We start from the raw sequence: 14,281 nt of genomic DNA on the forward strand, positions 1-14,281 counted from the left end.
ATTCATTCCATAAATGGAAGCCTGTATCTCCCACTCCCCTTCACCCACTTTGCACTTCCCCCTCCTCCTGCCTTCTCTGTATAGGTCTAACTCTGCTGTTTACGCATTTGTTTTTAAGATTCCACACACCAGTGAGATCATATGGTATATTTGTCTTTCTCCGTTTTGACCACTTTTTTTTTAAGATTATTAATTAATTTATTTGACAGAGAGAGAGAGATATCACAAGTAGGCAGAGAGGCAGGCAGAGAGAGAGGGGGAAGCAGGCTCCCTGCTGAAAAGAAAGCCCGATGTGGGGCTCGATCCCAGGATCCTGAGATTAAGGCAGAGGCTTAACCCACTGAGCCACCCAGGTACCCCTTGACCACTTTTAAGTAAGACTGATCTTTTCATATTCTTTTCTCTTTATACATGACGAGAAATTAGCAATGTGTCTGCTAATAACTAATGTTTTTATCCAGTTTATGATCTGCTTTTTCTTTGTTTATGGTAGTTCATACCATGCAAAAAATTACTTTTATGTAGTCAAAACTGTCAATCTTATATGGCTTCTGTTTTCTCATATGTCTTATATGTTTTCTCATATTCTTAGAAAGCCACTCTCAGATTACAAAATAATTCTTCCATGTTTCCTCTACTATCACAGTTTCATTTTTTAAATTTTTTTTTTTTTTTAAGATTTTGTTTATTGACTTGACAGAGAGAGCACAAGTAGGCAGAGTGGCAGGCAGAGGGAGAGGGAGAAGCAGGCTCTCCAATGAGCAGGAAGCCTGATGCAGGGTGTGATCCCAGGACCCTGGGATCATGACCCAAGCCAAGACAGCTGCTTAACTGACTGAGCCACCCAGGTACCCCCATATAAATCTTTGAAATTAGTGTAAGGTATTTTTAATTTATTTTTTAATTTAATTATTTTTTTATTTTTTACTTTTTCCCCAAATCTCTATTCAGTTGTCCCTGAATCATAGACTGAACAATCAATTTTTTCCGACTTGAAATGCCACCTTTAAAATATATCAAATGCCTTGATGCATTTAGATTCCCTATTTTGTTCCACTGATCTGCACTAATACTATAGTGTTTTAACCACTGCATCTTAGAATCAGCTTTTACTCTGGTAGGACTTGTCCTCTCTTTGAGTACTATTATTTTTTCAGAATTTTCCTGGCTAGTTTTTTTTTCTTGTGAAAGCTGAGCTATCAAAATGTTTTCAATTAAACAACACACCATGAATTATAAGATGCACTCTGGGGGCATCTGGGTGCCTCGGTCAGTTAAGCATCTGCCTTTGGCTCAGGTAATGATCTCAGGGTCCTGGGACGGAGACTGGAGTCAGGCCCTTCTCCTGATGGCCCCACCCACTCCATGCTTGTTCTCCTACTCTCTCTCAAATAAATAAAATCTTAAAAAAAAAAAAAGATGCTTTCTGATTTAAGAAGGGATAAAACATGAAAAAAAGTTATCTTTCATGGCCAAAAACTAATAGCAGTAGTTTCCTACTTCTGTATGAGAAAAAAGTAGAAATGAAGATTGTAGCATAACTCAAATTTTTTTTTTCCTAAACCAGTGGCTCTAGATTAAAAAAAATTTAAATATCCTCATTAGCCTACTCTTATATTCTATGTAGCATTTAATATCCTAAGTAGTTTTATTTTTTTTTATATTTTATTTATTTATTTGACAGACAGAGATCACAAGTAGGCAGAGAGGCAGGCAGAGAGAGAGGAAGGGAAGCAGGCTCCATGCAGAGCAGAGAGCCCGATGCAGGGCTCGATCCCAGCACCCTGGGATCATGACCATAGCCGAAGGCAGAGGCTTTAACCCACTGAGCCACCCACGCGCCCCCTAAGTAGTTTTAAAAGTCAACAAATTTATGGGTTTTTATGGTTTTATCACCCAAGTATGAGTCCCTACTATACTGTAGTTTTACCTATTAAAAAAAGAAAAGATATCTTCTAAGTCTCTTTTAATCTACAGGTTTTCCCTCCAATAATTAATTTGTTGAAGAACCGGGACTGCTTGTTCTATAGAATTTCCCAGACTGGATTTTGTTTAAGGTACAATTTAACATGATCCTGTCTTCTGGATTTCCTGCAAACCAGAGGTAGATCCTGACACCTGCTTAAGCTCAGGTTTATTCTCTCTGGTAAAACTTTTGTTGGTGCTGTGTTCTCTCACCAGAAGGCACAGTTTCTGGATAGCTCTCTTTTTATGATGTTACCAACTGCATTGATGTAACAATGTCTAGATCCATTAATTTACTGGAAGTTGTAGAAGACAGTAATTCTATTATTTTTCATTTATTATTTGACATATCTTATAAAAAGACCCTTCCCCTCATCTACAATTTGGTTATCCAAAATATAGGTCATACAGGAAAGGCAGGATAAATCCGTTACCCTTTTATCTACTTATCCTCTGATAATGACCAATTGTGGATTTTTTTCATTTATTGTGACAAATTGTATTTCCTAAAAATTGTTACATTTCCCATCCCACCTGGTTTTCCAGAACATTGCCATTTTTCCCAGAACCTTTCAACTGCATTAGACCTCAAGAACCTCCTGACAGAACCCAGAAATCTTTAGACCTAAGAGATAATCTGTTTAGGTTATTTATATAATAAATGTTTTCATTTATGTAATTTCTACCTATATGATAAATGCTATTACTATAAAATAACAAGTAACAATGCTGTTATTTAATACCACTAAGTTTGGGGTGATCTGTTATACAATTACAACCAAACAGATAACTTGTATCTAGAGTAAGGGGTTTCCACAATAAAACATAAAGCACATGGGGTAGAGGGTGAAAGTTGGAAAGGCCTTGAAGAGACTTCACAGAAGCCTCACCTCATCCATGGAGAGTGTTGGTTAAGGGCTTCAGTAAGAAAAATGTTTTTGGAAACCTAGAGGAAAAAGGGATCCTTGTTATACAGTGTCAGAATTGTCACCTGTCGTAACAGGTAACATGGAAAATAGAAAATCAGAAGTTGTACCTAATGGACTGATGGATTTAGCTAAACAGAATTCCAAGCAGAATGCTCAAAGTGCCAACTGGTTTCTTTGAGCAGGGTATAAGGGTAAAAATGAACTTCAAAACAAGCAAACCAAAAGACCTGTCTAGTTTTCAAGTACAATTTAAAGGAAATATTAAGGAGCCAGGACTTTATAGGCTCAAAAATAAAAACTTTCTCTCATTCTCAGCCTCTCCAGTTGGCAAAAATCCTTTAAGACCTCAAAGTTCTAAGGAGGCACTCCCTACAGAATCTTTTCACACAGAGAAAAGGCCCCTTGGGGATCCTAAGGGTGTACCTCCCGTAGTCTTTTTGTTAAACAACAGGGCTACTGAGAATCTTAAGGGTTTTACCCTATAGCAGCTCACAGGGAGTCCAAAACAGTAAAGGTAAGCTTACCCTGATATTCATGGGTGTGACTTTTTTGTCTAATGGAGAAAACCCCAATACAATCCACAGGAAACCCAAAGTTAAGATAACTACATTTTCTAGAAAAGGAAGGCTAATTCAAGGGATGAAACCAAGAGCCAGAGCAGAACTGAGAGTTATGAAGTATTATTACCATCAGTATGAATTAAAAAATTGGTAACATGTTATAACAATGACTGCTATGTGTGGTCTTGTTTCCTACCTTTTTGAATGGAAGTGTCTAGAATGCCTGTCACACTGTACTGTATGATGCGTAAACAGAGAGCAGATACTTGTCTCTTTAGTTCACAAGTTATTAGACTGAAAGAAAAAGTGCTTCCGGAGCTGTACCCCAGGGACCACATACGCATCCAAGACGTCCTCTCGTCCAAGACACTGCATGCAGGTATTCTAGCCAACCGTCCCCGCTTAGGTGTCAGCTGCAGCCAGTATCAACTGCCAGACATGAAAGTGAGAAGACTTTGAGATGACTCTATTCCTAGCCACTGTCTGATTACAACCTCATTAGGGACACTTAGCAAAAACTGCTCAGCTGAGCCCAGGTAAACCCAAAAACTGAAACGAGGCAACAATAAATTATTATTCTACCCCAAGCTCAAGGTGGCTTATGTAGTAGCTACAGCTAACCAAAAGAGTATCTTTTTTTTTTTTTTTAAGATTTTATTTATTTATTTGACAGAGAGAGATCACAGTAGACAGAGAGGCAGGCAGAGAGAGAGGAGGAAGCAGGCTCCCCGCTGAGCAGAGAGCCCGATGCGGGACTCGATCCCAGGACCCTGAGATCATGACCTGAGCCGAAGGCAGCGGCTTAACCCACTGAGCCACCCAGGCGCCCCCCAAAAGAGTATCTTTATGAACTCATGAATTTAAACACTTCTGAAAAAAAATGTCCCATCTTTGGCCAATAGACTCCACTTAAAATTTAAAACATATTATTTTACATTATTTTAATTTTACACATATACATAAAATATATATATAATATACATATATGTATGTATGTAATATGTAACTTTGTCTCTGTACTTCAGGCCATCTGCAAATACCTGGTGTCAAAAAAAATTTCCCCCCATCTGTAGTAAAATTCACTTATAAAAATCACCATTTTATATACATATTTTTAAAGATTTTATTATTTGACAGAGAGAAAATACACAGGGGGAGTGGCAGGCAGAGGGAGAGGGAAAAGCAGGATCCCCACTTAGCAGGGAGCCTGATGTAGGGCTCCATGTAGGGCTCCATCCTAGGATGCCAGGATCATGACCTACGATGAAGGCAGACACTTAATGGACAGCCATGAAGGACACCACAAATTCACCATTTTTAAAGTATACAATTCAGTGACATTAGTACATCCACAGTGCTGTACAATCACCATCACCACTATTTAGTTCTAGAACATTTGCATCACTCCAAAAGGAAATTCCTGTACCACCAACTAGGCAGTCTGTCCATTGTGACCCCTCTCCTCAGCCACTGCAAACACTATCTACTTCCTGGATCTATGGGTATTTGGTACAAATGGAATCATACATTTTGTGTGTTCTGTTGAGCCTGACTCCTTTCACTTGGTACAATGTTTTCAAGATTCACCCAGGTTGTAGCATGTACCATATATGTATCATGTATTTTCCTTTGAGGGCTGACCGGAATATTTTATCTATGAATATACCATTTTTTGTTTATCCAGACACTATTAGATGGACATGTGGGTTGTCTCCATCTTTTGGCTACTATAAATAATGCTGTATTTCTCTGCAAGTTTCTATTTCAACACCTATTTTCAGTTGGGGGGGTAGAACTGCAGGGTCATTTGGTAATTCTATGTTTAACTCTGCCTCATTTTACATTCCTACCAGCAACGTATGAGGGCTCCATTTTCTCCACATCCTCACTAACACCAGTCATTTTTGGTTTTTATTATAGGTTTCACAGTGAGTATGAAGTGGCTGTATCATTGTGGTTCTGATTTGCACTTCCCTAATGCCAATGGATGTTTATTATCTTTTCATGTGCTTTTCGATCATTTATATATCTTCTTTGGATAAATGTCTATTCAAGTCCTTTGCCTATGTTTTATTAGGGACATCTTTTTTGTTATTGAGCTATAGGAGTTCTTCACCTATTCTGGATACTAGATCCTTATCAGATATGTGGTTTGAAAATATTTTCTCCTATTCTATTCACTCACTTCAGTGTCTTCTGATGAACAAAAATTTTTAATTTTGATGAAACCCAATTTATCTTTTTTTCCTTTTGGAGTCCTATCTAAGAAACCATTGCCAGATCTAAGTCAGCCTCTTAGAGCTCTCTTTCTTAAGCACCAAGCTAATCTATTTATATAAATGAAGTCGCCTACTTTAATACACTTCTTAGCTCTGGAATTCCCTTTTATTAATAATAACCTATCATGTAGGGGCACCTGGGTGGCTCAGTCATTAAGCATCTGTCTTCAGCTCAGGTCAAGATCCCAGGGTCCTGGGACTGAGCCCCCCATCAGGCTTCCTGCTCCGCAGGAGGCTTGCTTCTCCCTCTCCTACTCCCCCTGCTTGTGCTTCCTCTCTTGCCGTGTCTCTCTCTGTCAAATAAATAAAATCTTTGAGGGCGCCTGGGTGGCTCAGTGGGTTAAGCCGCTGCCTTCGGCTCAGGTCATGATCTCAGGGTCCTGGGATCGAGTCCCGCATCGGGCTCTCTGCTCGGCAGGGAGCCTGCTTCCTTCTCTCTCTCTCTCTGCCTGCCTCTCAGTGTACTTGTAATTTCTCTCTGTCAAATAAATAAATAAAATCTTTAAAAAAAAAAAAATAAATAAAATAAAATCTTTGAAAAAAAATAACCTATCATGTAGAAAAAACCAAACTGTTTCAAAGCACTCTGCTTTGACATATATTACAAGGCTAGCATTACTGTATCTAACCTATAGAAACATGATTTTTAAAAACAAAAAAGAGGGGTGCTTGAGTGGCTCAATCAGGTAAGCATCTGCCTTCATGGCTCAGGTCATGATCCTGGGGTCCTGGAATGGAGCCCCATGTCAGGCTCCCTACTGGGCAGGAAGTCTGCCTGTCCCTCTCCCTATGCCTCTGCCCCTCCCTCTGCTTCTGCTCTTGCTCTCTGTCAAATAAATAAAATCTTAAAAAATAAATTAAAATAAAAACAAAAAAGATAAAACCTGTAATTCCCACATTAAGTTCTTGCACAATCTATTCCTTAGCTCCAAACTAAGGTAAACATACAAAAAGAAACCAAATTCTAGCATTACAACCTAGAAACAAGAGAATATAATAAATAATCTCCTCACATGAACCCCATCTGGAGGTTCCAGGCTTCCCCTCTAGAATTTGCCAGTCACTATAACTGATGGTGTTCTGCTAAAGTTTTGTCATAAGGATTCCTCCCACACAAACAAAAAACACCCAGAAGTTAATGACCAGTTCTACATTTGAAATGTAGATTAGTATGTGACAACTTAACTTTTTCTACAGCTAACTTAAAATATTCTATAAGAATAATGAAATAAGGGGTGCCTGGGTAGCTCAGTCCGTTAAGCATTTGCCTTCGGCTCGGGTCATGATCCCAGGGTCCGGGGATCGAGCCCCACATTAGCAGAGAGCCAGCTTCACGCTCTCCCTCTGCCTGCCTCTCCTGCTTGTGCTCTCTCGCTCTAACAAATAAATAGATAAAATCTTAAAAAAAAAAAATGAAACGCAGATTAGTATGTGTCAGCTTAACTACTTCTACAGCTAACTTAAAATATTTCATATAAAATAATGAAATAGGGGCGCCTGGGTGGCTCAGTGGGTTGGGCCTCTGCCTTCAGCTCAGGTCATGATCTCAGGGTCCTGGGATCGAGTCCCGCATCAGGCTCTCTGCTCAGCAGGGAGCCTGCTTCCCTATCTCTCTCTCTCTCTCTGGCTGCCTCTCCATCTACTTGTGATTTCTCCCTGTCAAATTAATAAATAAAATCTTTAAAAAAAAAAAAATGAAATAAGGGGTGCCTTGGTGGCTCAGTTGGTTAAGCATCTGCCTTTGGCTTAGGTCATGATCTCAGGGTCCTAGGATCAAGCCCCACATCACATCAAAAGATGGAGACAACCCACATGTCCATCTAATAATGTCTGGAAAAACAAAAAATGGTGTATTCATAGATAAAATATTCCGGGCATCTGCTTCTCCCTCTCCCTCTGCCCCTCCCTGCTGAATGTGTGTGCATCCATGCACACTCTCAAATAAATATATTTATTTCAAATAAAAAATGAAATCTTTAAAAAAAATAAAAGAATCATAAATTAAAGTTAAAAATATATTACACAAAAAATCCAGGAAATTTGGCCTTGAGGCAGTATTATCTCTCAGTATAGACACACTCTGTATCTTAGAAAAAGTACCCTTCAGTTACACCAAGAAAATGGCAGATATTAAATATAGCAAAACAAGGAACTTAATACTTCTTTAGTTTTCCCTGCACATATGTGTGAATATCTATTACTCATATATTCCCACTCACTTAAGTTATGATGTAAAATTTATCCCAAAACAGTCTGAAAGCCAATGGCCTACAGAAATGAAAATAAGGAATAATAAAAATTGATTCTAGGGGCGCCTGGGTGGCTCAGTGGGTTGAAGCCTCTGCCTTCGGCTCAGGTCATGATCCCAGGGTCCTGGGATCCAGCCCCGCATCGGGCTCTCTGCTCAGCGGGGAGCCTGCTTCCTCCTCTCTCTCTGCCTGCTTCTCTGCCTACTTGTGATCTCTGTCAAATAAATAAATAAAATCTTTAAAAAAAAATTTGATTCTAGCATAGGTAAAAGCAAAGAGCAAGCTGTATGACATACTAAAGTACCTTTTACCATGTACACTTGGCAGACATTACTGCTGAGTAACATACTGTTTTACAATTCTAATGGAAGAAAAAAAGAAAAAAAAAAAAGAGAGAGAGAGAGAGAGAGAAAGAGAATTCCAGAAGATGACAACTAAAAATGTCGAGGCATGAATTCAAACCTAAACTAGTCCTGCTATCAAACTTTGGCCATAAACAAACTGGGTTTATCAATCTCCTAAACAGTGCTTCTTTCTCTTCTTTCAAGTAATAAACAGCTAAGATTCTGCACATGCAGATGACCATTAGCAAATCCATAGTCAAGGAGTTGGCTGGGCTGAAAGCTCAGGCCCTCCCAGCCCAATGCCCAACTCAAAAAAGGTTGGGCCTGGTGATGCAGGCAGTACAGGGAGTAAGAAGACAAATAGTGTTAAGTCTGGGAAATAAACTGAGGAAGAACTTGAGTCCTGAAGGGCATTTCTGGAAAGAAAGAAGACACAAAAGAGAACATTTCTGTTGAATATCCACATGTAAGGAATTTAAGGATGATGAGTCCAAGGAGTTAGGCAGATGGCATTTGTGATGATTAATTTTATGTCGACTTGGAAGATGCTTCTGGAGATTAACATTTAAATCAGTGAACTGTGTGACAAAAGCAGATTCCCTTCAATGATGTGGGTGAGCCTCACCCAATCAGTTGAAGACCTGACTAGAACAAAAAGATGAGCCTCCCCCAAAAGGTGGAATTCAGCAGACTTTCATTTTGGAACTGCACATTAGCTCTCCAGGCCATCAGCCTTCAAACTAAAACCATACCACAGGCTAGTCTGGGCTAGTGGAGCCCCCTAGCTCCACTGCTGATAGCTTCCACAATTGCATAAGCCTATTCCATATAATAAATCCTTTTATCTATTACATATCCTATTGGTTCTGTTACTCTGGAGAACCATAATATACCATCAGAGAGTCTAAATCCTATGGGGCTTGGGGTACCTGAGTGGCTCAATGGTAAGTGACCAGCTCGTGATTTCAGCTCAGGTCATGATCTCAGGGTTGTTGACACTGGGCTCCTGCTGGGCATGGAGCCTGCTTAAGATTCTCTCCCCCTCTCCTTCTGGCCCCCTCTCCCTCTCTCTCTGCCTCCCTCTCTAAAAAAAGTAAACGAAAACAAAACAAAACCTATGGGGCTATAGGGAAGATCACATCCACTTATGGAGATTAAGAAAAGCTAACAGAAAATAATTTATTTTTTAATTCAAACACATCACAAATATTCACTGAGCATCTACTAGGAGTCAGTTACTACGATCAGTACTAGAAATAGAGCAACAAAAAATAAATGACACAATCCCTTTGTGGAGCTTACATTTTAATGCGGAAAACCCACAACAAATATACATTATGTCAGTAGTAGTAAAGCTACAAAGTAAAAGTAGGGTAAAGGTAAGTTCAGAGTGGTGCAAAGAAGAAGAGACTGGTCAAAGGTCTATATTACATAAGATAGGCCTCTCTAAAGGGAAGGTGATATTTGAGAAAATATTAGAATGAAGTAAGTTAGTTAAGCAAAGAAGTGTGGGAAGACTTCAGAGCAAAAGAAATGAAAAAAAAAAAGAAAAAGTAGTGAGATTAAAATAAAATAAAATAATAAAATAGACAATGCAATGAGTTAAGTGCTAGAGATATCAAAATAGAATGAGCCAGAGTAGAAAAATGAAAAAGGCAAAGAAGAGCAGATCATGAAGGGCCTGGTGAGTGTGGTAAAGATTTTATATTTTACTCTTAATGTGACAGGATGCCAATGAAGGAAGGTATGACACAGTCTGTATGCTTTTAAAAAAGACTTTATTAACTACTATATAAAGAACTGACTCTAAAAAAGCAACAGTAAAAGCAGGAAAACATTAAAAAAGATGAAGTTTGGTGAAAGTGGAAAGAACTTTGACAAACAATATTCCACATAAAGTTGACAAAATCAAACAAGGAAAAGAAAATTTGATTACAAAGCTCAAAAGAAGCTAGAGAATCATTTGCTTACGGAATAACAGTCTGACAACTGATATAATCCCAAGTAATAGTATATAAAGAGACCGGACAACAATGAGGTATCACTACACATTTGTTAGAACTTCCGAAGTCCCTAACACTGACTACACTAAAAGCCGATGAGGATGTGCAACAAGAGCTCCCATTCGTCACTGCTGGGAATGCAAAACAGCAGCCACTTTGAAAGACAGTTTGGCAGTTTCTTACAAAAGTAAACATATAATACTGCAATCGTGCATCCTGGTATTTACCCAAAAGAACTCAAAACTTATGTCCACAAAAAACCTGCACATGAATGTTTACAACAGGCTTTATTCATAATTGCTAAAACTTGGAAGCAACCAAGATATACTTCAGTAGACGAATGGATGCACTGTGGTACATCCAGACAATGGAATATTATTCAGTGCTAAACAAACAAACAAAACAATTTTTTTTAAAAAGCTATCAAACCATGAAGGGACACAAAAGTTAATAAATGCACATTACACGAAGTGGAAAAAGCCAATGTAAAACGGTTAAATACTGTAAGATTCCATCTCTATGAAATTTTGGAAAGGCAAAACTATGGAGATAATAAAAAGATCAGTGGTTGCAAGGAGGTGAGGAAAGAAGTGACAAATAGAGAACAGAGGATTTTTAAGGCAATGAAAATATTAAGATACCATAATGACTTGAGCATGTCATCATACATTTGTCCAAACCCAGACAATGTACACCAAAAGTGAACCCCAACGTGAACTATGGGCTTTGGGTGATTATGATATGCCCATTTAAGTCCATCAGTTGTAATAAATGTAACACTCTGGTGAGGGATGTTGGTAATGGGGGAAGCTATGCATGTGTGCAGACAGGAGGTATATGGGATAATTCTGTACCTTTCCCACAAATTTGCTGCAAAGCTAAAACTGCTCTTTAAAAAGTCTTAATTAAAATAAAAAGGGAGAGAGATGGGAAGAGTGGACCTTGGGGATATATTTGGAGGTACAAGAAGTAGCAGATTCAACAAAAGAAAAAGAGGAGAGATGAAGGGTAAAACAGGCCCCCCTAGATACTACATAACCCAAAATAGCAAAAAGTGTAACAATATCAAGTGCTATAGAATGCCTGAGGAGGAGAACCAACCAATGAATTTTTCAAGAACACAATTTCCAGACAACAAGAAAATGCGGATATAAGCTAGAAAAGGCTTCATATTTTAGTATTAAGCTTTGATCTCTTTTCTTCTAACCTCCTAATTGGGATCCCAGTTAGTAGAAGTATCTTAATAAAGATAAGGAAAAAATAATTTGGGGCTTTATGGGAGAAAAGGAGACCCATCAGTGACAACCATGATATAACCTTACAGCCGAACAACAGTGTGCCATGAAAGGAGGGCTCCTCAAAGACAAACCAACAGTTCTGCCTTGAAAGGCAGCTCTACTTCCTCCACTCTTCTAGTCTCACTTGGGTATTACATTAGGAGGGATTCTAAGATGGCCCCCATAATCTCTGTCCCCTACTAAGTCCATGATTAGGGTTATAAGGCAAAAGAGATTTTGCAAGTGTAATTCAGGTAACTCATCAGTTGACTCTGAGTTAATGAAAAGGGAGGTTTACCAGGTGGGCCTGGCCTAATCTTAATGCCCTTTATCATTGGTCTACTGATCAGAAACCAGGAAAGAGAGACTTCTGAAGTCAAAGAGACAAACTCATGGTAGTCTGCAAGAAAGCAAACGTCCATGTCACTGAAAAGCCTCTGAGCAAGACACTTTATGCAGCCTCTAAGACTTAGGTGAGAGCAGGCAAGAAAGCAGGGACTTCCGTCCTTCAGCAGCAAGGGACTGGATTCTGCCAAAATGAACTTGGAAGAAGACTCTGAGCTCCAGATGAGAACCACAGCACGGTCAACACCTCGAATGCAACCTTGTGTGGCACTGAGCAAAGAATCCAGACCATTCATAACCAGAAAATGTAAGATAATATATAGGTGTTGTTTTAAGCTGCTAAATTTGTGACATTTGTTATGCATCAATAACTAATACAGACCCTACTTGCCTATAGAAGAGGCTGCTTCTATGCTGGCAAAAGTGGGGAGAGATAAGCAAACTTGGAAGGAAAAAAAAATTTTGACAGTTATAATTTCTCACTCACTATAACTAGGGATTTTGTTCAATTACTACTTGAGTCACAGTACCTGTTTTGCAATACATTTTTCCAACATATCAATATTCTGAATATTATGAGCAATGGAACAGGTTTATTTTTTCATTTCCAATTGTACAAAATTACTTTAAAAAAAAAAAAAAGAAAATTACTTTGATAATCGTGCAGCAGTAAAAATCACTGGGCGTTCAGGCTTCTTGGATGTTATGCCACAGTTGTCCCAGCACCTGGAGCGATAGATCCCCAAGCTAATCTCAGAAATGAGCACAAGGTCATGACTCCTGTCCTTCCTCAGAGTCTTTACTCCATAAACTACAATCTCCCGTTTCTGTTTAGAGTAATAGTTCAGAGGCGCTCTCAGCTACAAAAAAAAAAAGGTCCCTCCCGAATAATTATAGCCTTGACCTCTAAAATGCGGACTCTTTAACAGTTCAAACACCTCCTTATTAAAGATGCAACAAGCCAAAGGAGCCTTTTCCTTCTGGGAACTGTAGTTCTCCCCTCGACCTTCAACCACTGGCTGCGCGAAACCTATCACGAGCCCAACCGGCGACCCGAGCGGCAGCGGCCACCATTGGTCCCTGACTGGGGCAGCGCCGGGCTGATTGGATGACAGGTCCCCGAAGCCCTGCCGACTGTCCTGTGCCCGCCTCCCCGCCACCTTCTTTCCACACCCATCCCGCTTCAGCAATAACCCTCAAGTCATCCCTCTTGGGCAAACTCCCCAATTAACTGCTTCACGGGTCGGCCGAGGACTCTCGCGATGAAGGCGGCCCTGAAACATGCCCTCTCTCCCCGGGCCTAGCCAGAGCGAAAGCCTCTCCCATTTTCCGTTGGCTGCCGGGAGTCAGCCTCACCACGCGCCCTCTCCCGGCGCCCCCGCGCTCACCTGGGCGGCGGCGGTCACACCCGATAACTGACAGGCCCGCAGCATTTCGGCCGGGGGGCTGGCACCGCTGGTATAGGCGGGAGCTTCCGCGGCAGAGCTAGTAGGAGAGAGTGTGCGTGAGTGCGTGCCTGCGTCCGTGCAGTCTCCCCGCGCCGGTCGTACCGGAAGGGCAGCCAACGCCGCTGCGCACGCGCAGCCCTCTTTCTCGACCCCGCCCAGGCCGCTCGGAGAGGGTGGGCCTTCCGTTGGCGGAAAAGGCGATTTCTCCTTCCGGGTCGCTTTCGGAGTTCCGGTGTGTAGCCCCAAGAAAGGGTTAGTGGGTGAATCGGGAGGCGGCAAGGAGTGTGTAACTCGGGCTTTGATCAGTGCGGAAAGCGGATGTTACTCTTCGAGGAGTTCAAGCAAGGGAGAAGTTCAGCCTCTGTCAGCTGGATATTTCGTAGAAAGCAGTTTGGCGAAAGTTACGTAAACAATGGTGTTTTCTTGGTTTGCGTGTTTGTTTCATTGGACAGCCTTTCTTCAGGGAGTCGTCCCGATTACGGAAGGCTGGGTGAATGAACACTGGAGAAACCTTTGTGCGGAGTGTGTTGTTCACGTGTCTAATAAATGGCAGAGCAGAGCTAGAAATCTAGATTCTTCGGGTTCCACCGCTTCTACTCCTTCTAGATTAAACCACACTGGTTTTCCCACCACGTTTTCATTTTACAAAGATCATTTTGGCTACAGTCTGTGGGATGGGTTGGAAGTTAAGGCGGTCAGTGCAGAACTGTTCAAAGTATTCCACTGAGTCTGTAACCAAGGTTTAGCATGTTATATGCCAAAAATAGTATTCGATATTATGAGTACTAATAATGATCTTATCACCATCACACCAAAGAAACTAAATAACGTGTATATTTATTGTGTTTGCAAAGTTTTTGAAGGTCTTAACTAGGTAATTTA

The 14,281-nt window shown here is 40.4% G+C and overlaps 1 protein-coding gene across 5 annotated transcripts in view; it reads right to left on the reverse strand.

The window, feature by feature from the left end:
• IMMT (inner membrane mitochondrial protein) overlaps nucleotides 1-13,709 on the reverse strand; it is a 43,953-nt gene extending 30,244 nt beyond the window's left edge. For 3 of the 5 annotated variants that reach the window (XM_032352668.1, XM_032352667.1, XM_032352669.1), the window contains exon 1: nucleotides 13,340-13,529. In XM_032352668.1, coding sequence (XP_032208559.1) covers nucleotides 13,340-13,384 — 45 coding nt within the window. In that variant the 5' untranslated portion in view covers nucleotides 13,385-13,529. Of the gene's footprint in view, nucleotides 1-13,339 lie in introns of all 5 variants that reach the window. The other 2 variants (XM_032352671.1, XM_032352670.1) reach the window with 2 other exon arrangements.
• Between the last annotated feature and the right edge of the window lie 572 nt (nucleotides 13,710-14,281).

This window comes from Mustela erminea, chromosome 7, assembly GCF_009829155.1.
Source record: "Mustela erminea isolate mMusErm1 chromosome 7, mMusErm1.Pri, whole genome shotgun sequence".
In the NCBI taxonomy this organism is placed as follows: domain Eukaryota; kingdom Metazoa; phylum Chordata; class Mammalia; order Carnivora; family Mustelidae; genus Mustela; species Mustela erminea.